Raw genomic sequence first — 27158 nt, 5'->3', positions numbered from 1 at the left:
TCACGCGTCAATGTTTTATTTTTTTTTCGACGGCGCGGGTTAGACGAGAGCGATATGGCGCGATGCGCGGTACGCGAGTGCGGGCGTCACCGCCTTATCACCTGTCTCGCGTCATTGTTATCTCAGCTGCGCGACCTGAGTGCAAGAACCAGCACGCGTGCGCTTTCTTGAAAACTGCCGCGTCCTCCTTGCTCGACGCTTCTCCGCGCTATCAGCTGCGACCAGGATAGGGACTGGGCCAGGGAGGGGAGAGGGGAGGATAGTTTTATGTTGTTCGTTTTAGATTCCTATATCTAAAGTAGCTTTATTTAGTTTTAAAAAGTTATTTAAGTTTTTTTAAAAAAAAGGGCCCCTGCGAAGTGTAGTTCTTGCTATGATACGGACATTTGACGCCTCAACCGGGGTAATGATATAGGCCGTACAGTTAAAATAGTTTGCAGAATGGTGATGGACGGCAGAGGCGCATCCAGAAAGGGGAAACTTGGGTAAAGTATGTACTGGATAAAATGACTTCTGTAGTAAATTTTTGTGCTATTTGTTATTTTAAATACTTACCACAAATTGATGTATACCTTCTCTACTTCCCCCGCCTCAGTTTTATTGGGTGCAGATATATTTCAAACTCCCTCCCAGAAGTCAATGCTGTATTCACCCCAGATGTCCGTGGTAATGATCAAGCGGCTGGAGCCACAGACTACTTAGGCAGCGACACCGGCCTTTGAGGCAGTTTTCGGCGACGGAGTCCCGTGACGGAGTTCAACGGTAAGTTCGGCGACAAGTTTTTGGCGGCAGAGTTCCGCGAGGAGTGTGGCCCAGTGGCGTAGCCAGGATTTGTGTATGGGGGGTGTTAAGAAGCATGCCCCCCCCCCCCCCGTATTAAAGCGGGGCTCCGGAGGTCCTCCCTCGGGAAATTTTGGATTTTAAGGTATAAAATAGTGCTATTTTAACAATTTTAGGTTCTTAAATTTAAATATTGTAATGGTAAAAATTTTATTAATTTTAATATTAAATTTTTTGAGTGATGAATAAGAAATTAATTAGGCTAAAGATTTGGTGCTAAGGAGGGGGGGGGGTTGAACACCTAACCCCCCCCCCCCCCCAGGCTACGCCCTTGGTGTGGCCAATGGCGTAGCCAGGATTTGTGTATGGGGGGTGTTAAGAAGCCTGCAACCCCCCCCCCCCCGGGAAAATTTGGATTTTAAGGTGTAAAATAGTGGTATTTAGCTGTTTTCGGTACTTAAATTTAAATATTGTAATGGTAAATTTTTATTAATTGTTAATATGAAATTTGTTTGAGTGATGAATAAGAAATTTAATTAAAATTTGCTGCTAAGGGGGGGGTTTGAACCCCTAAAACCCCCCCCTGGCTACGCCCCTGGGTGTGGCCCAGTGAGGAGTGTGGACTGTGGAACTTGACAAGACACTGTGTGACTTGAGAATAAAAATTTCTTATTAGGTGTGTGTAATTGGTGATTAGGCATTTTTAAGTAAGATTATTTATTATATTAATGCGAATATTAGTAATCAATAAAACTGTGGAAAAAAATTGGTTGTCTGTAAAGTCGGTTTACGGACGATAGTTTAACGTGACAATGTCATAACAAAACATTGATGAAATGATTGCATACTTTTATGAATAAAATTGAATCAATTTTAATGAATTATCACTATTTTGTATGGATACAAAGGAGGAGTGAAATGAAATCTACAATTTAATTGATAAATTTACTTTTATTTGCACTCATTAATTCAAATATGTTTATTACTTTAACGAACAGATTATTTTAACGATAACTTGTATACATGTTTGCTATTTAACTTCTACCAATCTGTGTTATTCTGTTAAGGATAGGACGATGATAGGGAAAGTAGGAAACGAATGGGAGTTTTTTCAAGTTTAATGTGCCTCGAAACAGTCAAATCGATGGTGGTTCCAATCGAGTGGAAGAGAGATGGATGCGGCGCAAGCGTACAATGAGCATAACGGGACAATGTGCGTAACGGGACACTTTTTCGTGCGTGCAGCCGGCGTTCATCGATTTATTAGACGTCACGTCAAAAAAAAAACTTTATTAGATCTATCTCTTACGAACACATTTCTTCCCACAACATTATTAAATCGTAGCAATGTCAGTCTTGTTTCCCAGTTCAAGGAAGGAGTCCCCGGTGCAGGGGCGCAACAACAGGGGGGGGGGCCAAGGGTATTTTGCCCCCCCCCCCTTCTGAAATCTTGAAGAGGGGGCAAACGGGGTCAAAGAAAGTACTGTGTAATCAATGTTTAGATAATAAAACTGCTTAAATAGCACCATTTTCCACCTTGAAATACAAATTTTCCCGGGGGAGGACCCCCGGACCCCCCACTTCAATAGGGGGATCGATGATTCTTTATAATAAGGTATATAGCCCCCCCTTTGGAAATTTAGTTGTTGCGCCCCTGCCGGTGATGGAACTCGGACCGCATCGGCGGGCGTGCCAACCGACACGCTCCACACTCGTGTTACAACAGACACGACCATAAAAGTACAAGTGGTACTGATTATCAAGAAGAAAAAAAATTGAAACGATTCATACTGAATGGTTCTTCCACCATGACCTTTTCTTAGCACGCCTTCTTTTGTGTTTGAAACCGCTATCGCATAGTTGGGATTCTCGGGTTAATCCAGTTCGGATAAAGCAGCGGTGACGGCAAGGCCATGTCGTGGGAGCGTTCAGTGACTAATTTTCATTCTTTCGGCGTGTTTCGTTGTTTTTGACATCAACATGGTGAGTACGTGTGTTGTCCTAAATACTCTGGTGCGGGTTTACTGTTAGAAAATGAAATCCGGATCCCCTCAGAAAGGAAAAAAATCTGTAAAACTCGGGAAATTTGATCTGTTTCTTCAAAACATAGACAACGTAGGGGAATTGAAAATATCTTGGTGACTGGAAAGTATCAGAAATTTTCTAAATACGGAACTTAGTCTTAAAACCGGTATCTATTTTATTAATTTATTCGTGTGACGTTTTTAATCCGCATCATTATAATTAATTTAACTTAACCAATATGTAGGGTAAGCATGCAATTAAAGTTTGTAATCAGGCGGAAAACTATACATATTTGACTATGCTAAAAAAAATAGTACATAGTGTAGGCTGTATATTGTGCAGGAGAACATTTTATAATTAGCCAATAGTACCTGGTATTTATTTTTGAAAATATTTTGTGTTGTAATATATGTTATTTTGCAAGCTAGGTCTATGGGACAGAGGAAATGTTAGGTGAGACGGAGAATACAAGGAATAATCAGGGAAATTGTAAGAGTGTAAGTACTCTAGACAATTAAACTAACGTTCAAACCCATGGCCTCACAAGGATATCTTTTTTGGGGGGGACTGCAATTGATTTAGTTGTTGAGGAATATCCATCCCCTGGGAAAAAAGCGGGGGGTCCGGGGGTCCTCCCCCGGGAAAATTTGGGGTTTGAAGGTGCAAAAAGGTGGTTTTTAGGCATTTTTCTTTCCTAAATATTCTAATTATAGTTGGTTGCAATATATAATTTATTTTTCATAAAAAATATTTTCAGAGAACAAATTTGTAAAAACACAGTGCTCACATACCACGATTGGACTAAATGCACCATGCGCAACATATGGGTTATATCACAGAAATCATATTAATAATGTAACTACGAAACTAAATATATTATTGGAGGGGACGAAATGGAAGACTTTTATTATTCCCCCCCGTCCCCCCCGGTTGCGACGCCCATGTTCAAACCTATAGTTGGAAAACAGATTCTCTTACTTTTAAGTTTGCAGAGGAATGGTAAAACAGTAGTCAACTGACGTGATGTTTGTAATGTGAATTGGTTGGCAATTATCAGGGGATTCGTGGGTTGATGGCGGCATAGAAGCAAATCTTCCATAATTTTTTTTTTCTAACTTGATACAACTTCCCGTTCCATAGTTATTTTTGTATTTCCGTTGTTGCTATGGCATGTAACAAAAATATTTTTTTTCTGAATTTTAAGGGCAATTTCTTTGTACTTGGAAAATAGATGGAAAGGATGACGGTATAATAAACTTTGACATTCACATCGTACAAATTTTCACTGAAATGCCCAAACAGTTTCTTCATTTATGAGGTATGTGTGGTCTCAAAGAAATAAACGTCGTATGATAAGGCGACCTCACTTTTTTTTATGTTATGGTATCAAAGATAATGTGTAGATAATGTTTGTGGGAATATAAATTCGTGCGCACTGATGTTGTTTGACCTATTCATGTTTTAAAAAAAATAAACAGTCACGGAACACCATGCCTACATTTGTCAATAGCCCACGGAGAGAGCCTACCGCTAAATTAAGCACTTTAAAACAATATTTTGTGTTTTATTGCATACGACCTTAAAATATAATTTCACATTACTGGAAAAAAAATATTAAATATTTGCTGGTAAGAGAGCAATAATCAGTCATTTTATGTTTATAATAACGGAGATCGTACGCCGAGTTTATAAACTACACAAGAAACAAAAAAAACTCAATAACACGCATCACGCAATTACCTAACGCAAGAAAACCACAGTATTTTTAAAATCACGTAAATCGCAAGACTTCACCAACACTACAATTTGAAATTATAGTAATGTTGAAAATCTCCCCAGGGATTTTTTCTCTCGATAATTCATGTGATGTTTACAGTAAAAAGTATAGATTTCTCAAAAAATTTAATTCAAAGTTTACATTTGCGTTCACTGAGCGAAAGTCTAATAAGAGAAAACGTGGTGTATTTAATAAAAAGAAAACGTAGCCTTCTATACCTATGAGGCCAGGACGAATGAAACGCAAGAAGCAAAAAGTTCAACAACGGCGTTTGCAAATAGCCGTTTATAAACTATGCACGACGCAAAAACGCAATGCTGAGCATTGGCCAACTTTCAATTTCCCGTGTTTCGGCTTGGATTCCGCCTTCCATATTTGGAGTGAAGTGTTCCACATACAATTACAGACGCAGACGTTATGTTCATAGAAGGCAACGATCTAAATTTTATTAACTACATCACATTTTCACCTGTTTAACTTTCGTACAGTAAAATAAAATAACACTTTCAAAACAAATTAATTTTTAAAACTAAGCCCAGGGAAGAAACTTGAATAGTTTAGCGTGTAATTCAAAGTGCTGGTCGATACCTTTTAAGCCTAGTACACACTAATAGACCATGTTGCGCGTTTTGTCTACAGACCGTATATAGACGGTCTAGAGATATGGTCTATAGACCGTCTATGGGCACCGTCCTTCGTCTCGTCTAGCGTCCACACTACAATTTGAATTTCTCGTCTCGTCTCCGTCAGTCCATCATGGAGGACACTGTTTTGTGCGGAAAGAGTACCTGCTTAGTACTAATTGCAAGCGAAAGAACGCGAAAACGTAAACGTTGGTGGACGCGTGAAGTGTTCGCAGAAGGACCTAGGTTCGGTAATACGTTATTAAATAAATTAAGACTGGAAGACGCTATGGGTTTTCGAAATTTTACCCGGCTGACATCTGCTGATTTTGAAGATTTGCTTCTGAGGGTTGGAGGACTAATAATGAAGAAAGATACAAAATTTAGAGAAACTATTCCAGCTTCTCTTCGACTGGCTGTCACCCTGCGTTTCCTCTTTCACAAGCCTCATGTACACCTTCAGAATCTCTAAGCAGGCAATATCGCAAAAGGTACCAGTGGTCTGCGAGGCCATTATCCAGTTTTACGATACTTATGCTCTTTTTTGAACCTATTTATAGACTACAGAATGCTCTTAGTACACTAGTTGAACAAAAAAATTTGTTATACTTGATACAAATCTTTTCAATCAGTCGTACTCAGTCTATGGTCTCCCATTCCAATCGGGAGACCATAGACCTGTGATTTTTTGTCTCGCAACAGACTCGTAGACGGCGATTGGTCTATAGACATGCCTACATAGACAACTCTAGACATGTCTCAGAGACAAAAATCGCGCAACATGTCTACTAGTGTGTACTAGGCTTTAGATTATAATTGCGTATTCATGATTTCCTACTATAAAATCGTTAAAGAAAATTATCATCCGGTGAAACGAAGCGACTTCACAGGAATTCGCTCGTTAGCATTTATAAAAATAACTCGAGTATAATTTATTACGAAAGAACATCAAAATGTCTTAAGACAATTGACCAAAACATTTTCCGAAATTCAAGTTCAAAGTTTGTGTAAAATGTTGTTGTAAATGGTTTATTCTTCAAATTTTCCGGGGAATGGCTATTCCATTCCTACCTACCACGCCCTACGATAAGCCCCCTCTCCAAAATATATGCGGCCCTGAAAAAGTAAATAGCTAAGGGTTTCGCCAAGTCTAGGTCCCCTGACTGCGTGAGAATCTATCTCCGCTTCCTTGTTTATTGTAGAACATGTCCAAACCCTGGCGCGATTTTATTTTTTCAGGATCTGGCTGCCCTTTCCATCTTCACGTTCACGGTGACTGGCGTCTGTCTCCTGGTGATGATAATTCTCTGCGCTTTGGTCGTCTACCTGCTGATTAGACTGAACAGGTAACCAAAAGGTCCCAAACATACGATCAGTTCGGACTTAATCAGTGCAGTTGCTGACACAATTTTTTTAGATTAAAAAAAATGGCTACTGCTTAGAGTATAGATTTATTATTTGTAAGGCGCAAGACATCTCCTTCCCTACAACTTGGAAACTATGAAACTATAGAAAAAAAATTCATCTTGCATTTTTATTTTTGACGTGACAAAGTCTAATAAATCGATGAACGCCGACTGCACGCACGAAAAAGTGTCTCGTAACGCACATTGTCCCGTTACGATGTGTCCCGTTATGCTCATTGTACGCTTGCGCCGCATCTATCTCTCTTCCACTCGATTAGAACAACCATCGATTTGACTTTTTCGAGGCACATTAAACTTGAAACACTCCCATTCGTTTCCTACTTTTCCTATCATCGTCCTATCCTTAACAGAATAACAGATTGGAAGAAGTTAAATAGCAAACATGTATAAAAGTTATAGTTAAAATAATCTCTTTGTTAAAGTAATAAAAATATTTGAATTAATGAGTGCAAATAAAAGTAAATTTATCAATTAAATTGTAGATTTCATTTCACTCCTTCTTTGTATCCATACGAAAGTGATAATTCAATAAAAACGATTCCATTTTATTAATTAAAGTATGCAATCATTTCATCAATATTTTTTTGACGTTGTCACTTTAAACTATCGTCCGTAAACGGACTTTACAGACAACCAATTTTTTTATTTTTTACAAAAACGTGGGAACTTTTCAATAAATTGTTTTAACATCGTTATTTGCTTCCATTGCACGATAGTATTATCAGTTAATATGTAATGTGTGTGATCAGGGCCGCAACTAGAGTCTCTGGCACCCGGGGCATGAATGGATTCATGCGCCCCCCCCCCCCCCTCCCTTATTTCTTGCGTTGTAGATAACGGGGTAGCTGGAGAGAAATCTGCATTCAGCTGCTGGTAGTCTCCCTTACATAACACCCCCAAGCTAGCTACCCCAATGGGCATGGACGGCTGGGTCAACAGACCACTTTCACCTCCCCCGCCCACCCCCATGCCAACGCGGGAAGAAAACAGTTGTTGCGGCACGGGACACACAAGGGTTGGCCTACCGCATGCAGTGACGGCTCTGTTAGGAGATACAGCGGGAGCTACCGCACATACGCCCCCATTCCCTTCACTCCCATAACCCCTCCTATAACTTAGAAAAAAAACTGTACTGATAACTTAAGGTAGGTAGTCTTCTCTAGTCTGCATCTGACTTTTGAAGTCAGGTCAAATTTTTTTGTGTATTTTATTATTTCATTTTTAATGCTACTGCACTAAGGTGGAATTTTTTTTAATAAACTTAGTAGGCCTATTCTAAAATAAAATAGTTTTGATAAGGACTTTTCAAGACTTTAGAACTTCATTCAAATTAACACACACACAGAGGTCTGACCTCTGCTTACGTGCCCCCTTATCGCAAAACTCAAAAAAATCTCAAACAGTGGTGGTGCATAGACACATGCACGCGAGCTCTTGCACCGACCACAATTTCACATACCTCGAGTTTGTCAAATATTATCTGTAATAAGTTAAACACTATCACATCTGACTTAACTCTAGTTTCACCAAGTCTAAAATGATAGCATTGAGTGAGCTCGAATCAAAGATGATTTTCACCACTATAACAACGCAAAGCTAAATTAAAACAAGTTTCCACACTCCTTGGTCGTGTCCACATTACCTTCAGATGCTTGCAACCAAACACAGCATGCTTATGTTGAATTCAAATTGTATCTAAGTTGATTCGGAGGAAGGGAAATCGAGAGAAACTTAGCCCCCTCCTTTTATCTAATGAAATAAATTTTCAAACCCCACAGTTAAAAAAGAAAAAAAATCTTGACTGTTAACATTACTATAGCCGTAACTCTAAATGCGATATCTTTGCATATCACATTTCACTATACAAACATAGAAAATTACTATTCTTTTTTTTGTGGTTAGTTTTTGCAGTACGTACCTGTTATCAGCTATTTATTAAAAAGCCAGACAAGAATTCATGATTTAAAAATTTGGCCCGGTTAACAGGGCCAAGTCCCATTATAGAATTTTTTTTGTAATTATTTGCAATTTTCAAAATAAATAAATAATAATGCAGCAGTCATATAACCAGGGCGTATCCGGGGGGGGGGGGGGGTTAGGGGTTCAACCCCCCCCCCCCCCCCCCCCCCCACCTTAGCACCAAATCTTTAATTAATTTCTTATTCATCACTCAAGCAAATTTCATATTAAAATTAATAAAATTTTTACCATTACAATATTTAAATTTAAGTACCGAAAACTGCTAAAATAGCACTATTTTACACCTTGAAATACATATTTTCCCGGGGGAGGACCCCCGGACCCCCCGCTTTAATACAGGGGGGGGGGGGAGGGAGCCCCATGCTTCTTAACACCCCCCCATATACACAAATGCTGGCCACGCCACTGCATATAACCTATTATTTCCTAGCGCCAGCGTGGTCGGATGGGCCGAACAGGCCCGCCCAGACATTACCCGAGCATGTGAACTGTGCAGGCTGGAGAAGACGACGACACCCCAGAAGCACTGCTTCTTCAACGAGGGCATCCAGCCGGACGAGGAGCTGTCCAAGAGGGGCTACACCATGTACAAGGGGCAAGTTCTGTGAGCTACCCAAGTCCTACAATCAGACTCGGTGTTTCATTTTTTTTCAGGGTGTCTACTGAATTGCAGGTTTAAGGCCGGTATTCCAAGACACAAAAAATAAAGGTTTAAGTGTTTAATATGCTGCACCTGTACCCTGACCGTATTCCTAGTGCACGATGGGACCCGGCCAGTCCAGTTGCCGATCTGTCGCCCAACTCGGGATTTTAGTGACTTTTGTGACTTTTTGGGGGACTTAAGTAACTTTGCAATCCAGTAGTCATCATGTATTGAAATGATTCATTTTATTATAACTTTATTAAATTTGTTAGAATATATTACAATTATTACAAAGATAAAGGTTATTGAGTTTTATTAGGATTCTATTATAACTTATCTACTGTGACAAAACAAATTTGGAAAAACCTTTCAAGGAGGGTATTTTATTAATTGCTTAATATTTTTAATATCATTTTCATGTAAATATTTTTATTTTATATTTAAAAAAGGCTTGTTTCATGACTGAGAAAGAAAAAATCCATTATATTTTGCAGACCTTTTACTGTTCAAAAATAATATCTAGTAAATATCTGATGAAAAATTTGGCGAATTTCCTTAATTAATAGTAATGAGAAAGAAGATTATGTTCTACAAGTGATAAAAAAAAACCAACATAAAGCATATCAATATACACCATAATACCACAAATATGGAAATTATATTCTGGAACTAAGCAGCATTTAACCAAAACTTGATTCAAATCATAAAAAAAGTAATCTTTTAATGTTTAAAATACAAGGAACGTCATTATTTCTGAACAAAAATTGTACCAATGTGCATATATCAGAAAAATTAATTTAATTTGTTTTATTATGCATCTATTATTTAATCACTTTTAAACCATAAATGCTTGCCAATTTATTTGTATTGATCTGAATGTATCTGTTTTACATCAATTTATTACATATCATTTCATCGTAAAAATGCAGCATACAAATAAACTATGTATTTGTTTGGTGGAGTAAGTATACCAAAAAAGTAATTTATAAAAATAATAACACCGATATCTTCTGTTTTAAAAACGAAATTGAACCTAAAATGAAACTATAAAACCTTACCTCCTTTAATCAGTAATGACAAGAAAATTATACAATCAACTCGGCATGTGAGAGACAGGATTAGAAAAACTGTCTTTCTTCCTTTAGCTGCAAGGATTCTTTCCAAAATGCTGTTACACCACACAAATATCTGCAACTTATTTTTTTTTTACAGCAGTTCTATGAAAAGCAGCGAATCTGAGAAGACGAGTAACACATCCCTGGGCAGTGGGAAGACGCCCCGCAATCCGCAGGCCAATTGGAGGAATGCCGGAAATGTGCCGTAGCCGTTGTGTTCACAACAATTTGCGGCCGTTCGACTCAATTTTCTCCAGTGCAACTAGTACCAACTTTGTGTGTCAACAGAAGACAAAGAACTACATAATCTGCAGCATACACTAGTGAATACTATAAATAAAGCATTGTCATAATGGAAACACAAAATGCATACACATCTGCTGATTGCTATTGGTATGCAGTTACTAATGAGTACTCATTAGTATTAAGTTAATTATTGCTCTTTGACAACAGCTCTATACCTATCACTACCTGTACCAAACACATCTGTACCACCTATACAAAAATATTTTTTTATACTGGTGCATAACCCATTAAGTTCCACAGGATAGTGGTTCTACTTTTTAAATGCAATTTTAGTTGATTTTTTTCTGAAAGGCCCTAAAAAACACATAACTTTGCCAGACAATGCTAAAAAATATTTACCCTTTGCCCCTAGAATAAAAACCTGGCTATTATAAAACATAAGATTTCACATCATTGAAGAAACTGTCTCCCTATACAGTAGACATCTGGCCTTCATGAATATGGTGCATATGTAAATGTGTGTATTGTACAAATAAATTTTTCCAACTAATTATACAAATATTTATTTATAACTCAAAATATATGTATTACTTAAGAGATAAAAAATTACATTATTAACATATTTACCCAAGCCTTTATTTTACACTTCAGTTCAACTGCATTAACATTGGTACAATGTATTTTCTCTGAAAAGCTGCCAACAAGAATTTTTTTTCATCATCACACATCTCTCCCTTATGTATTTACAGATGTATATTTACACATGTGCTCAGCCATATTGGAGGCAAACTATTTGTTTCTATGCTGTTTAAATGTTGTTGCTATGATAACCCAAGTAAAATGGCAGTGAGTAAAGGCTCAGAAGTACTATTCAACTAAAAAATTCTTTAAACCACTGTAAATAACGACAATGTTCAGTAATTCATGTTTACAGGCCAAATACCATTCTGAAACTTAACAAAATATTAAAAATTGCATATGGCCAAATACCAGACACATACAGTTTCAACTGGTTGTATTTTAAGAGGTGTAGAACTGAAGAATTCATGTTTCCCTGAAGCTACAAAGGTGTTATCCATACACGAAAATACACCGTATTATCTTGTGAACAAATAACATGTGATTCACAAATATTTTATCTAAACCGCCAAACTACGACAAGACCTCTTAAAATTTTTGTTTGTCTCCAGTTGCAAAGCAGCACTGGTGGAACTGATGTCCACTTCAACAACGTATAATAGACATAAGTGGTTTAAGAGGACTGCCTGGCTGGACACACAAGCTCATAATGTTGCTGGAACACTTTAGCAACAGTCTTCACTTGTCTATGAAACCTTTAGCATTGACCCCATCATTTCATGTTGGAACATATTAACGATAAAGACTTCCTGCATGTACCTATCCTACTTACAATACTGTGTGCAGTCTTTCGTAACTAAAAAATCCCATGAAAACGCTGCTCAGGTGTTAGGTTCAATCTTTTAGCACAATTGGGTCATCTGTAATAATTACGATGGCTTTCGACCTTCAAAGTACTTGCAAGTTATCCTTTCTATCGATTCATAATTTGGCAGCATGCGAGACAATTACCATGCGAATGAGGGAAAGGATAAAAAAAATTAATTAACTTCACAAATTGACGCATCAACATTTTTTTTTTTGCATCGGTTAGCCCATCACTACTTCTTGGATCCAGAAACTAATTTTTCCCCGCTGGTGTCATTTCATCCACCGTGAGACGCGATCAGAAGGAAGCTGCTTCCGTCCCATTGGCCCTCCGCCCCTTGGACCTGCCACTGCAGCCCCTCCCACTCCTCAAAAGTGCTCCCGCAGCTGCGACGCCTCGGCGACCATCTCCTCCTCGGAGCGCCAGGTCCCGCGGTCGTCGTCCTCTCCCCTGACGGACCTCTCCAGCTCCCGGTAGACGTCGTCGTTGACGGGGAAGTCCCCCGGCCGCCGCGGCAGGACGTGCACGTGGACATGCTGCTGCCAGACACGCAACAGAGAGGAACTACAGTCTGTTCAAGTAGGGGGAGCGAGCTGTATCTGGATCATTTAAAATCGACACAAACAGATCCAGTTAGTCCAGGCTAGAGGTGGGTTGCAGAGTAACAACCTGCTACTTTGTAACTGATACACAGCTGTATCAAGTACTGCAAATGAATACACTATTCAAGTATCAAGTACTTTTGTATCAGTTTTTAATTCGCCTGGAACAACACCACGGCCAATGTACGCAGAACCCGATCGCAAGATGACGGTCACTTGGGCGGAGCTTGTGAAAGGGGAGGGAGCGGCACGACGAATAAGGGATAAAAAAGGGGAAGAATGTAGGGGTGGAAGCGCAGGGGAAGGCGTTGAAGGAGGGGAAGCCTAAGATGTACATCAAGTTCTGTCCCTGCCCGAACACGCCCGAATATTCACCTTCGGCCAACCTCGGGTTTATTTATATATATTTATATTTCTCTGTTTATTTTAATGTAGCTATACTAACCGTCCATAGTGTTTTAATGTAGCTAACCTAACCAACCACTTTTAATATTTGAATTCATTTTTCCTGCGCAATAATAAAACAAATCCCAAGGTTGGCCGAAGGTGAATATTCAGGCGTTTTCAGGCAGGGAATGAGCTTGATGTACATCTTAGGCTTCTCATCACAGTACGCTCCTTGCAAAGATAAAAGACTCCGATTACGAAAGGCGTGGAAAGAGAACACAGATACCTTTTTTCGACTACGAAGAATGTAGATTGAGAAAACTGATACCTTTTTACGAAGAACGTGGAAAGAGAAAACTGATACCTTTTTACGCTGGTGATGACGGCACGGAGGATGTGTAACCTGTAACGAGAATGCTGATACCTTGTTGCTTCCTGGGACCCCTACTGCTGTAGCTGATACAGAAGTATCAGCTACTTGTAACTAGTACATTACTGTATCAGTAACAGGTTGGAACAGATACCGAAAATTGCTGTAACAACCCACCTCTAGTCCAGGCACAACCTCCACCTCTCCCAACCCCTCGTAGGTATCTTAGTCAAATGTGGAGGGGTGGGAGAAATGCTATTTACTTTAACAATTTTCCACACAGATTCATCTACAAGAATTTAAATCGCTTTTCCACGCAAAGAAATATTCTGTATTTGAGCAAAATGACATTATTTGCTCTTTTTTTTTTTTTTTTTTTTTTAAATTTTCACAAGAAAAAATTTAATCTCTTCTCTATTTACATTTGGAGTTGATTGAAGCTTAATTTTAGCATATTACTTTTAGTTTCGTTTTTTACAAACTTCTCTATTAATTGTTTCAGTCTCATTTAGTTAAAAATATTTTCTACTATCATTTTGTTACATTTTTGTTAAAAAAAAATTTTTTGCAGTCAGACAGGCTCCGGACGTCTTGTAACCAGGGGCTAGCCAGGGGGGGGGGGGGGGGGGGGTTTAGAGGTTCAGAAACCCCCCCTCCCCCTTAGCACCAAATCTTTAATTAATTTCTTATTCATCACTCAAACAAATTTCATATTAAAATTAATAAAAATTTTTACAATCACAATATTTAAAATTTAAGTATACCGAAAACTGCTAAAATGGCACTATTTTACACCTTAAAATCCAAAATTTTCCCAGGAGAGGACCCCCGGACCCGCCGCTTTAATACAGGGGAGGGGAGGGGGGAGAGGGGGGCATTCTTCTTAACAACGCCCCCCCCTCCCATACACAAATACTGGCTACGCCACTGCTTGCAACATCCCGTGCTCGCGTCAGCACCTGCAAACCCCGCTGTACCTGGATGGTCTGGCCGGCGTCGCGGCCGTCCTGGACCACGAAGGAGAAGTCCGAGGTGCCGTGGACCCGCTCCAGCACCTGCCCCACCCTCTGGGCGGCGCGGAACAGGTCCGCCACCTCCTCCGCCGCCAGCTGCTTCATGTGGGGCACGCACCTCAGGGGCGCCACCAGCACGTCTGCCGCGTACCCCCGTCAAGGGAAGCTCATCGCAACACTTCTGTGTTCCTTCACCACCGTCCAACGACAACTGAATACGAGATTTTTACGGTTTTAATTTTTTACGAAAGCTGTTTTGTAATATTTACCGCAGTGAAGCCGAACGCACGGCCACCTCCGTGCACATACAGACAATCGAACGATTACCACCTTACTTCGAAGCTGTCGGGCTCCGCAGGCCACACCCTAACATGCTTATAAGACTAAGGACTGGGCAGTAGTGGCCTAGGCCGAGTTCGTGCACCGGCGATAAATACGGCGCAGATGGCGCTGTGATCGTGGTGGTGCTGGAGGGGAAGAAGGAGCGGGAACGAGGGGAAGGGTTGCTATTCCGACGGGCGCGCGCTAATCAAACTAAGGCGCCCGCTTCAACTGGATGGTGATAAAATTTACATGCTGCATTTACACAATGAAATAATTTGTAATAAATTTGTCTAAAAAACAGATGCATTCAGAATAAAAATAAATTACTGAGCATTTGTGGTTTAAAAGTGATTGAATAAGAGATTACAATAAAAATCAATTAAATTAATTTTTCAGATCCGCGCACTTTGGGTACAATTTTTTTTTGTCCAGAAATAACCACATTTCTTGAATTTCAAACATTAAAATACTACTTTTTTTTTAATGAGTTTCATTAAGACATGGTTAAATGCTGCTTAATTCCATGATATATCTTCCATTTCAGTGCTATATGATATATTAACTTGCGTTTCGGTGTTTTGATTTTTAGTTTTACTTAGGTTTTATCGCAATTTACCATATAATCTTGTCCCTAACTATAACACATGGAAAAGAAAGTACAAAGCTAGCAAAATACTAAAACAAAACTTTTAATTTTTTTATTTATATATAAAAAAAATTTTTTTGATGAGATCATATAAGAGAATGGCAAACACTACACAAGTCAGCTTAACTTAACAAGTTAACTTAGTTAACAAATTAACTAAGGGATCGGTCGTGGCCCATAGTAAGGAACCATGCCAACATTCATTTCAAATTATTTCAGGAAACCTATAGAAAACTGATTCAAAGCCAGGTCCAACTGAATGGGAGTCAAATGTTTTCCTATTGCACCAACTCACACAATAACTACCAATTCAAGCTGAAACAAACAGTAGCAAAGTAATGACAGCCTGGTACCCCGCAAAAAGGAGTACACTGAAAGATGTAACATTTTTGAGCGATGACAATAAGTTGTGAGTTGGTGGCCAATGGATCATGAATATTATTACGAGTGGGGAAAATGGGTTCGTAAGGATAGCCCAAATAATTTTTATACAGTTTTATTTATTACTAATATTTACATTACTAACTGAATCACAACACTTAGGTAATATCAAAATCACTCGCACTTAAAAATGTCTGTTCATAAATCACTAAATATCTGTCAGGTCCACAGTTCGCACTCCTCACTGGAGCTAGGCTCAACAGTGATTCGCCTCTTACCTCGCACCTGTCCACACACACAGTCTTGCACCACTCGGTCACACACGCATGGTCGTGTCGCTCCGCACTGCGCCACTCGCAAATGGGGGTCTCTCGTCCTCCTCGCCGAGCTTGCACTTCACTCCACTCACCTGCTGGTGCTCCCGCGGAGGCCCCAACGTCGCTGCTTTTATACCCTTGCCAGTCTTTCTGGAACCGACTGGAGTGGTTGTGACGTGCCGCGTCATCCTGGGCCGACTCGACGCGCGAAGCATCCAGAATAATGGAGCTTATTCAAGACACTCCACGCGGAACTCCCAGGCCGCCAAGGGATATATAACAGAGCCGAGGAAGGAGGATATGGTGACAAGGGGGAGGGGTGACGAGACCAGGCCGCTATAATCCCTTGAAAGCATGCACGCATGATGTCAGTGGCCGTGTGGGGTCGCCATCTAGCAATTATACTGGATATGGCCCACTTCTTGGAAGATGTAACACTGCGGCTGTCCTCCAACTCTTCGGGGCCATAGGTCTGCTTTGCGATTACTGTGGTCCCCACTCTTCTGCACTTGCTTTTGTGGCGTCTCCCTTTCCATCAGGCAGCCCCGCTGGGCACATTTCCGTTCCAGGTATCTCCACTGAACTAGCCCTTTTCCTTGGCAGGCAGAACACCGTAGGCGACTTCCTGCTCCTTGAACCTGTGAATTGTCACCCTCCTTAATCCCATTGTCACATCGCTGTCCTTCTTCCTTTGGTTCCTCACATGATCACAGCATTGTCCTTCTCTCTTGGATTTCCTACCCTGATTGCGGCAGTCGTACTGGATGTGTTATACTTCTTTGCAGACAAAGCACCGCAGGCGTTCTCTTGTTCTTCGAAACTGTGAACTGTTCAACAGCTTTCTTAATGACCAGAGGATAATCTCTTTGTTAGTTCTCGAGTTGCAATCCACTTTGTGGTACGGTTCTATCACAGCCTGCCTCACCCTGATGCTCATGTTTCTTGAGGCAATGTAGGGGCCTTCAATTTACAGGGCATCACGGATATTTTTGTGGCTGGCCATACAAAGAGTCTGTTGAACCCCATCTATAAATGCACTAATAGCTAGTTGATGTCCGAACTCTGTTGGTGCTTCGGAGTAGGCTTCGAATTCCTGGAATGTTTCCCAAGATCGCTGTTGACGTGTCTTGAGGGCCATTTTATACACCTTGCCCATGTAGCAGTCGCCACACCTCAGCTCAAGAGCTTCTACTAGTACAGAATAGTCCTTCTGCTCCGGAACAGATCGAGCGGAGATCCTTGCAGGGCCAGGACAAGTGCTGTAGCCTTCTCTTTCTCGCCAGTCATTCACTTCAGCAGCTGCCTTGAACTGTCACCTGTAGACAGCCCGCGATGATTAGCCATCAAAGGTGGGTGGCTTGTTGCCACGCCTTCCACCTTTTCTTCCCAAGAAGAAATCCTCCGTTTCGTAGCCATCTGTAGCTTCCTTGATCAGCATTCTTCAGGTACAGCTGCTACTCACTGTTCGGTGGCCTGCTTCAGTTGAGCCAGCTGTTGTGCCACTACTTCTTCATGTTCTGCTAGATGTTGCTCCAAACACTGCACCTTGCCTTCGAGCTGAATACTGGATTCTTACATCTTCTTCATTTCCTCTTGCGCCGCCATTAGCTCATTCCGCATATCTTATTTGCTTGTTAGATTTCTTCTTGGCTCTTCTTCACTTCTTCAATTTCACTCTTCATGGCATTCTTTACATCTTCTTGGTTTATTTCTTATTTGACTCTTCATTTTGTTCTTCATATCCTCCCGGCAACTGTTCATTTCATTCTTCATCTCTTCATTAAGAAAATCAAACAAATTTCCGAGTGTACCAACTCTAGAATAAAACTTTTCATTGCAAATTATTGTATTACAATAATTATTGTGATTCGCTTTCAGCTTGGATAGGGATGGACCAGACAATTTTAAAATCATGAAAGCAGGAGCACTTTCTAAAAAGTTTGATTTAGCAAGCGTTCACACTAAAACAGAAGTAAGAAAGGGCGGTAAGCGGGGACCAAAAGGATACGGCCATGCACGGCACACTTCTTGTTGGTGAAGGCGATGCTGAGCGGGGTGCGGTAAAAGACGGCCCCGGCCGGGACGGACACCTGGCCAAAGCGGTACGATGACGCCCCCTCCTCCTCCTCACCCAGGGCGGTGGGCGGGGGCGCGGAGGTGGCCAGCCGGGGGTAGAGGTCGTGCCTGCGGTGCTGGAGCACGGGCATGCCCGCACGGACGCCGGCCAGCAGCGAGGGGTCCAGCTCCGCCGTGGCCACGCCTGTCCCCTCCGAGCACTGGGCCACCACGATGCCCCACGGGTCGACTATCTGCTCAAGGGAAAATGCACGAGTTGGTTATTTATATATATATATATATACACACACACACACACACACACACACAACCACATATTCGCACCCTGAGTACAAGACTATCGTAACTCAAAATCAGTGCAATACTATCACAACTCAGATACCATAGTCTTGCAAATATTCTTTTATAATGTTTTCCAAAGTGAAACACTACATTATTTGCCATAAGACTCGTAAAAGTAAATATAATATTGCGATAGTCTAGCAGTGCCTAGATAATGATATTTTCCTGCTTATGGTAAAGATATCTCAAAAACTTATTAAGTCAATCCCCTTTTAACTCCAATCTTCACATAATCTGGATCAATTTAGAAGGAAAAAACAAACAAAAATATGAAGTCAAGCACAGCAATCAGAAAGAGCCAGAAGTATATATAGATATGTAGTTTAAAACATGAAAATGCTCTCTGTGAGAGAATTACCGGGCAGAGTTATTGGTATCATCTGTGGGCACAACCATAACTACACTTTACACTGAGCAGCATGAATTTCCTGAGACTATACTATACACGATGATACCATGAGTCAAGCCATGCAACGAGAATTAGTTAACATATGACGTATGTTTCACATAATTTTTATTCAACATAAAAATATTTTCCAAAATTTCCGGTCTTACTGTACCATTAATATGTATGGAAGCCACAGATATGTAACCGTCGTAGTAGACAACAACAAAATAGAACAAGACGAGGCTAGCACTATGATGTAGAAGTAACTGATGTTCATGTTACTAAACTATTTGTCATATAAAACAAATACTTTACAGGAGTTTTAAAAGAATAAAGCTGCCATCCCATTACATGGCAGTTAGTGTTATTTGACAATACTTATTCTGGTGCATAGTCTGCACAATCAGCACAGGATGAAGAACTGTCTTAAGAATGAATTGGATAGTTCCACGTATGGATGTTCTGTATTTGTCATGCTTAACTATATGATGTGCTAAAGAGCTTAAAATCAAGGTAGTTAAAAGGTAAGTCATTACTGAAAAGCTGACATCTTATTTGCTGCTGTATAGTCTTATGTCAGAAACTACAGTTTTTTATCACAACTAAATACATAAAAAAAATTTATGGCTGCACAATTTTAAGTTTACAAAAATAAGGTTAAAGTAAAAAAGGTTACATACATACACCTAAATAGTAGTTTGTACTAATAAAAATTTTTGGCTACAATATTTGATGAAGAAAACTCATGATCAATGATCATCATTAAAATAACTAACCAATATTTTATTTACAGCATAAACATACAAAAAATAATTTTCTTTATAAAAAACTCTTGGCTTCTAAGAAATTTTGGTAGCAGTATAAGCTGTAATCTATTTTTTGTCTGATACACAACTGGAATGATAGACAGCACTATTAAATCACCCAGGGTATGAACGAGACAAAGGCAAAAGCCCTAAAGAGGTTTAGGCCTTTCCATCTTGCATTTAAAATATTTTGATACTGCTTGCAATTAAGCTTCTAAGCTAAATTGTTGTTTGACTTTACATGGCATAGGACTTAGCTTTGGCTACTTGTTGAAGTTAACACTTATGAACTGGTGTGTTATTTTTATCTGCCATCACCCGGGGTCTTGAACTCGATACCCGGGGTGAGCCTAGTAGTTGCTGGTGTTTCTGTTGAGGTGTTTGTTCTCCGGGAGGGCGCCAGGCTAGTCTTAAAGCGTCTAGCCGTTGTGGTGGGTCGTCGGCCCCAGCGTGCACTACTAAGCTCCTAGGCTATATGGTGGCTGAACACAATGAACACACGCACGTAATTACCTGACGGTTTTTGAACGGATGGGAAACGCGGGAAACGGCACGTCTGTCCTAGTTGAAGACCCGTTGTCGACTGCCCCATTGACCGCGGCCGGCCTAGGAGGGGGGGGGGGGGGCAGCGTCAGCCTGCATAGGCTAGGCTAGGGGTGCGGTCTCGCAGCGGGGTAAGGTACTGGCGGGGTGGAGACCAGGCTTCACTGTCACAGGCGGTACGACGTCATATCATGATAGTGATAGTTGTAGTCGTCCATGTGAAATAATAAGTTGTTTCCTCGCAACAAGATGTAGTAAGTTTGAGAGATATGATTTATGCCTTTTCATGCCAAAAATCGGGATAGTTAGTTCAAAATTAGAATTTATTAAAAAAATTTGGAAAAATACAGGATAACGGGGCCTAATCCCCCTTAATCATGGGGAATAAGTTTGTTCTGTGGAATTTCAAAATGTTTTCTCATGAGTACATACCTGCAGAAAATAGAAAAAAAATAAAAAATAAATAACATTTTTTGTCTGGGGAGTCCCCTGCCATATGTTTGTAGAAACTTTTCATGCATTGTAACTGCTAATGTAATTGGTCACATTTTAATAAAGTGGCGTTCTTATTGGCTGTTTACCTCCATCTTGTGTGGGTGGACGGGTCAAGCTTGCCTTTCATTTCAAGGCCATACCACATGTCATTCAGCGATTAAAAATTAATCTTTGCCTTTTATTTCACAGTCATACCATGAGTCTTTCAGCAATTAAGAAGTAATCTCCAGAACAGTGAACTTCTTGTGCAATATTTTGTAATGCAGTGGTATGAACGTTAATAATTTTTAAATGGACGGTAAATTATCAACTGTTTGCAAAACATCTTTTCGTCGGCCAGCAACATAACCTGAATATTTTTGTCGCGTACAGTAATCATACAAGTGTTTTCAGGAACTGTGCAGTTTGGTTCACAGTTAGCTGGTGAGATCTGAATACAGGATGGCCACTCTTCTGGGATAATAAAATTCCTGGTTTTTCCCAGGTTTTTTTAGGGTGGTTTTTATCAATATTTGCATACAATTTGCATTTTTGTTACACAAAGAACACACAATATGATGTTTTATTGGCGTTAAACAATAGACAACTTAACTATAGGCTTAAAAATTAAATACTTCATAAAAAAAATTCCCGGTTCTAATAAAAATTCCTGGTTGATTCCAGGTATTCCTGGTTTTTCAAAGAAATCCTGGCTATTTCCCGCACTTCCCGATTTCCCGGTTGGCTGGCCACCCTGGAATAGCAACAAGTGTAAGCGCACCATGGCGTGCCCCCAGGAGGACCTCTTCTTGCTGTGGGCTCCCGTCTGCGCGGCCGCCACCACGTAGCACTGGTTCTCGATGGCGCGGGCGCGCAGGAGCACCTCCCAGTGCGCGGAGCCTGTGGCGAAGGTGAAGGCCGAGGGGAAGGTGAGGATGTCGGCCCCCATCATCCTCAGCGCGGTGCTCACCTCCGGGAACCTCATGTCGTAGCACTGCCACCCCAGTCCGTCAAGGAAGCTACGATCATTATTGCTCTCGGGGAACACGACGTACAAGTGCAGATTTGCGATTATAGCGCCTTTCCTTTCAGTAGTATCCTTTACTGACAGGATTGAGAATGAACCCATCGTGATTCAAAATTCTTTACACCACACATTTAACTTTTAGTTTGAATATCTTGTCATTCAGATTATTTTGATATATCTTTATCAAAAATAAATTTTCTCTAAAAGAATATTTAACACCAAATTTTAGAACAATGTTATTAATAGTCAGCAAATGAAAGATAATATACATTGAGGACAAAAAAACTCTGACTAACTTCTTCCTCAAGTACTAAGTCACAACATGGATAGCTACCGGGCAAATTCCAGTTCTGACTACCTACATATTTAATGATTAACCCTACGTATCCCTACATTTCACTACAATATATTTGTGTTAAAAAGGTAATCTTTTCACAGGTATTTTTCACATGTTTTAGGCAGACAATGAACCAAAGTGAAGCATTGAAATAAAAAAAAAAAAATGCAGGTTTGAAAATGATTGTTGAAATGAAAATTTTGTGAAAACAAGCACCATTACTGTCTATTTCGTGATTTTTTTTGTGAATTTTTTGGGACCAACCCTTCAGTTTAGTTGCTTTTTTTATCACCTGCAGACAATATGGTCGAGAATAATTTCCATTGGCTCCAAGTTCTGCCGAACAGCTTTCCGGGATTCCAAAGGAGCGACCGCGTGGAAGGATACGATCATGAGCCCCACGTCCCCTGCCGGCGTCCTCACCGGGGGAACCACCTCCCGCCCAGGCTCAACGTAGCTCGACTCCTTCAGCCTGATGCCCCTCTCTGGGACCTCCGCGTCGAACAGGTGCACCTTGTGGTACGTGGCGGCCACGCGTCCCTCGTCGTCTATCAGCACGTGGCAGTTGGCCAATTTGTCGTTGGGCATCTGTGAACACGGAGGCACCAGACCCGGCCTCGACACAGCTTCGACACATAGTTTCCAACCTGAAGCAGGGTCTGCAAGGATGGAATGTGCTGACACTCATAGCAGCCGGCTCTCCTACCCAAGGGGAAAAAAAAACTTGTCGTTCCAGCCAGCCTGGAGAATGCGTGAGATGAGATGAATAGGGAATGGAGCAGCAAACGAGTTGGCGGAGGAAACGGGAGCACCACCAGAAAACCCACAGGCCACGGCACGTTTCCCACTTTCGAAAATTCAGGTTCGACCCCGCCAGGAATTGAACTCCGATTGTCTTGGTGGGAGGCGAGTGTTTGATAATTGACCACCATGCCTCTTAAACTCTCATTGTAATTGATGCAAATAAATGTCCTACAGATACGTAAAAACACAGTGTGTTATCAACTTTCAACAATTTGTTACAATTATTAAGCATTTCAGTAAAGTATATAGTATCTACCCAAAAATAATGTGATGTTTTATACCAAAACTGCTGGAACTAAAAGTGGGGGTCCAATATTTATCACAAACTTGCATAGCATATTCAACACCTAAACCCTTATTTTTTATGTCTTGGAATATGGACTTTGTCTCTAACATTCTATGGCCTTTGTACAAACTAACAGCGTTACCTCGAAAAGAATAATTTTTTGTGTGGAATGATTAATGAATGGAGATGTATAATGGTATGCAAATGTTCAACGAATGACATAGAAGAGATAGCCTATAAAAGTGAATAATTGATCTTTACTTGAATGCAGAATAAAAAAAAGTGTCTCATACATAGAGGAAGCATACTTGAAACAATGCAATTTCGAGGTGGGAGGATTGACTGAGCCGGGACCAGAGATGACATGGCAAATATTACGAAGTTGGAGATGCCAGCACTAGAAGTGCAGGGTGGTGGTAAAGTCATTCAGACAAGCAGGAACATACTACAATGCAATTGTGAGCCGAGAGCGACTCTGAACACACTCCACCTTCCTGTGGATCCCTCCGAGAGAGAGCCACATGCCGGTCTGCCGCGCCAGGTCGCAGAACTGCCGCACCAGCGGACCGTCCAGCGTCTCCGCCATCGACAGCATCTCTGGGATGCTCTCCCCCACGTAGTCGCATGCTTCCGGGAGGAACAGCATCTACGTGGGAACACGCACCGGTCCAATCAACGTCCACAAGCCTGCATTTCTAGTGAAGCAAATGCATGTTGCAGTTAAGATTTAAAATAAATTGTAATTAGGTCTTAAACATGGGCCCATGGTGGCTGCTCTCATCTGTCCCCACTATACAAAATTTAACTTATAATGATAAGGGTCTACAAGTATATGAAAAAAATATTTGATTCTATTCGTGAATAAGATGATCGATTCAATATTTCAAATCCCATAATGTTTTTGATTATTCATGAAGCTAAGAAGGTTTAAATGATAAATTTGAGATTTTTTTTTCTGAAACATTATGCATACATTCTTTTAAGTTTTATATAGGTTGGATCAACAAAACAATTTTCTAAAACTTGAAATTTTACTGGTTCAAGAAAATGTGTTGCCAGGTTTTTTATTGTCTTTATTTTACACTACTCTAAAACGATTTCACATATATTTATCTCTCTCTCTTTTTTTATTTACTTTATTTTGCAACAATTTTTCTTAAACACATTGGAAGTGTGCCGAAGAAAGTTTCACTGCATGTTTTAATTCTATTCGAAAAGTATTCAATATGCATGATGAACTTGATAAATTTATTCTAAATTCGACTTGAATAAATAAAAAAAGGGGTTGCTAGAGGCACTCCTGGTTCATCTCCACTTCCAAGGGGAGGGTGACCTTCCACCGAGGCGATCTGAGTTCGATTCCCCGACATCAAATTTGGATTCATTAAGTTGGGAAATGCGGCTTGTGTTGTAGTGAGCTAGTGGGTTTTTTCAGGGTACTTCCCCTCCAATCAGCAATGACTTTTGCCACTGTTTCACTCACATGAATTCACCCCTCATTGTCAAACATCAATATTTTAACTTATACTTGTTAATCAGTCATTTGTACTGATATCCGTTCTTTGCTGCCAGTATTTTTCTGGTTTTTGTGTTAATGTGATTTGTGTTTGTGTGCGTCACCTTGTTTTGTAGTGTTGTACTGTTCCTTCCTGTATGTGATGCCTGCATTGTATGTGGTGTCTACCATGTACACATTGGCTGCCTATGTATGCTGTCCTTAGTCCCTTTTGTGTTGTGTCGTTTTGTGATATTACAATGTTGGTAGGCATGTAAGAAACTAATAAGTATTAAATAAATAATAACCCTAATATTGATCAGTAGTCAAGTCATTACTCATTCGCAAAGCGCCAATAATAAGTATAATATTTATATCAGCCGAGCAGCCTGACACAGAACCCACAATCTCCCAAATAAGTGTGACATGTGTTAGTGCAGGAGGGCCATCGAAAGAAACTAAGAGCCTGGGGACACATGAATTTGTCAGGCCCTCTATCCCCATTATTACCAAACATACTTCGCAAACTCAACAATTAAAAAAAAAAAAACTGTAAATGTTACCTGGGCTGTAACTGTAAACGTGATCTACACATAGTGCATTTCTAGTAAGTTTCCTATGAATTCTATTAGCAAAACACTTGTAATGTTTGGCATAAAAGGGTAAGTCAAAGCATTAACAATAATCTTGATAACTCAACTAAGCCCTTCTGGTGCACAAGCCCCGGTGATTTTGCCCTTCCCACTTGACAACCCTGTGCATGACTTAACTTCTTGAAAACATAGCACCAACCACGCTGACTAGAATACACGCACCACGGCATTCCGACTCTTGGCTGTCTCGACGAGCGTTTTGCAAACTGCAAAGTTCTCGGCTTTGTTGTTGGTGCTGGTCATCTGCGCAACTGCGATGACTTTCTTTGTGCCTCCCGCTGACGCCATGGCTCGAACATGTGAGAGAACCTCACACGAGTTGATGTACGGCTTGTGGGGCTGCTTTGACAGTGTGGCCAGCACCCTCCTCACCAACATCTGAGTCTGGGGACAAAACCCATTCGACAAGATCGCAACAGCCGGCAGAACACTTCTAAAAATCAGTCTGTCAGTGTGGTTATCAACAACACCACAATAAGGCTCAAATTAAAAATAGCTCCTACATATATGTAAACCATTTGAATAGTTACTATCTCAAAGCTAAAAATAGTTATCTAAACTAAACAATTATAGAATTTATTACAAGGTTATAAGATTTTACTAAGAGAATCGACCTAGCACATGTACAAATTATAACCCCAAGCCCAGCTCAGCATGTTCAAAAATGAATTTTATCTGAAGCTTTATACTGCATGTTTGTACATAAGTTACAAAGTACTAACGCCTCATAGTTCCCTCAAAATATTAATAATCAAGTATCTGCAGACAATATAACAGGCCGAAAATTATCGAACTGGTTTGGGAATGTGCTGACAACAGAGAACAGAATGCCATGCAGAACTTGAGAGCAAGAAGTAAGAAGACCTATGGATAGACCCTGCACAATGTTTTCTTGTACATTTTCTTACAATAATTTTACTTTCAATACTTAATTTTCTTTGGAACTTGGGTTTTTTGCACTGGATTAAAAAAAAACATGAAAATATTTTTCACTTGCATAAAATGAAAATACTTATGCACTTAATCTTAGTGATTCTTCCCAGAAACCTTAAATTAATTAAAAATTACAAATTACCATGGAATTCCATAAAACATAACAATTTGTGCCAATACAATAAAACTAAAAACAATAATAATAAATAATTTTTTTTTCAACTCCTCGGTTAGTAGACAAATAATCATGCACTATAAATGACTGCATTAGGATAAGAATGGAACATTGACTAAATGCACTGGCAAGAAAAAAGTGAGTAGGTACCCCAAAAAAAAAAAAGCTCATGAAAACGGCAGCCACGTTTCCTACTTACAAAAAATTTTTTGTTTACACCGCTGGGGATCGAAATCAAGCCCTCTGAATGGAAGGCCAGAAATCTTAACAATCAACAACCCTGACCCGCCTATCTTACAACTACTACAGGTGTGTAATGTACAAATTAATAGCCACTTTTGATTTCACAATTTTACAGGGCATTTAATATATATATATTTTTTAACTTTATCAACTACTTAAAATCATATTTCCGAATTTATGCAAGCGAATACTCTTTTAACAATTTATAATCTTGACACAATGCTAAAAACTAGAATGTCTATTTTAACTACAAAATGAAAACCACATTTGAAATTCAAATTTGAATAAAAGAATATCCTACTTTCTTTCAAAATATTTCTGTTTTAGTCGAAACGTTATTTTTATTTTACATGTGACCTGTTGCCAAAATAAATTCAAAATAGACGTCCATGGACGCACCCATTATAGAAATGCTACTCAAAAGAAATTTCAAAAACATTTAGTTCGATGCTTTGATCGCGTCGGCTGTAAGA

General features: G+C 40.0%; 2 protein-coding genes across 10 annotated transcripts; one reads left to right on the top strand and one right to left on the bottom strand.

The window, feature by feature from the left end:
* The first annotated feature begins 520 nt into the window (after positions 1-520).
* LOC134537571 (uncharacterized) lies at positions 521-11166 on the top strand. 5 transcript variants are annotated; one of them, XM_063378146.1, is made up of 4 exons: positions 521-762; positions 6445-6551; positions 9109-9216; positions 10468-11166. In XM_063378146.1, the coding sequence occupies exons 2-4, from the start codon at positions 6502-6504 to the stop codon at positions 10577-10579; spliced, it is 270 nt and encodes an 89-aa protein (XP_063234216.1). In that variant the 5' UTR covers positions 521-762; positions 6445-6501; the 3' UTR covers positions 10580-11166. The 5 variants fall into 5 exon arrangements, with proteins under 5 accessions (XP_063234216.1, XP_063234214.1, XP_063234215.1 ...); XM_063378144.1 differs by lacking the exon at positions 521-762 and adding an exon at positions 2569-2763 and having other exon boundaries at positions 9109-9207; XM_063378145.1 differs by lacking the exon at positions 521-762 and adding an exon at positions 2608-2763 and having other exon boundaries at positions 9109-9207; positions 10471-11166.
* On the bottom strand, positions 11166-27158 carry LOC134537570 (deaminated glutathione amidase). Of its 5 annotated transcripts, none has more exons than XM_063378139.1 (8): positions 27085-27158; positions 25497-25718; positions 23677-23832; positions 22484-22684; positions 21514-21726; positions 18112-18412; positions 14400-14575; positions 11166-12602 (listed from the first exon to the last, which is right to left on the bottom strand). In XM_063378139.1, exons 2-8 carry the CDS (start codon positions 25710-25712, stop codon positions 12432-12434), a joined length of 1434 nt encoding a protein of 477 aa, XP_063234209.1. In that variant the 5' UTR covers positions 25713-25718; positions 27085-27158; the 3' UTR covers positions 11166-12431. The 5 variants fall into 5 exon arrangements, with proteins under 5 accessions (XP_063234209.1, XP_063234211.1, XP_063234208.1 ...); XM_063378141.1 differs by having other exon boundaries at positions 11166-12599; positions 26987-27121; XM_063378138.1 differs by having other exon boundaries at positions 26987-27109.

This window comes from Bacillus rossius, chromosome 12, assembly GCF_032445375.1.
Source record: "Bacillus rossius redtenbacheri isolate Brsri chromosome 12, Brsri_v3, whole genome shotgun sequence".
NCBI lineage: Eukaryota > Metazoa > Arthropoda > Insecta > Phasmatodea > Bacillidae > Bacillus > Bacillus rossius.
The sequence above is the reverse complement of the archived record's forward strand: the minus strand, read 5'-3'. Positions and strand labels throughout refer to the sequence as shown.

Excerpts from the sequence above, each read along its gene's own strand:
- LOC134537571 (XM_063378142.1), top strand. Across the intron at positions 6,552-9,108 it reads CTGCTGATTAGACTGAACAG|GCTGGAGAAGACGACGACAC; the intron begins GTAACCAAAAGG and ends TGAACTGTGCAG. Across the intron at positions 9,217-10,467 it reads ATGTACAAGGGGCAAGTTCT|CAGTTCTATGAAAAGCAGCG; the intron begins GTGAGCTACCCA and ends TTTTTTTTACAG.
- LOC134537570 (XM_063378139.1), bottom strand. The coding sequence starts at position 25,712 with ATGTTGGTGAGGAGGGTGCTGGCCACACTGTCAAAGCAGCCCCACAAG. Across the intron at positions 23,833-25,496 it reads CCAAGAGTCGGAATGCCGTG|ATGCTGTTCCTCCCGGAAGC; the intron begins GTGCGTGTATTC and ends GTTCCCACGTAG. Across the intron at positions 21,727-22,483 it reads GGGACGTGGGGCTCATGATC|TGCTACGACATGAGGTTCCC; the intron begins GTATCCTTCCAC and ends CTGGGGTGGCAG.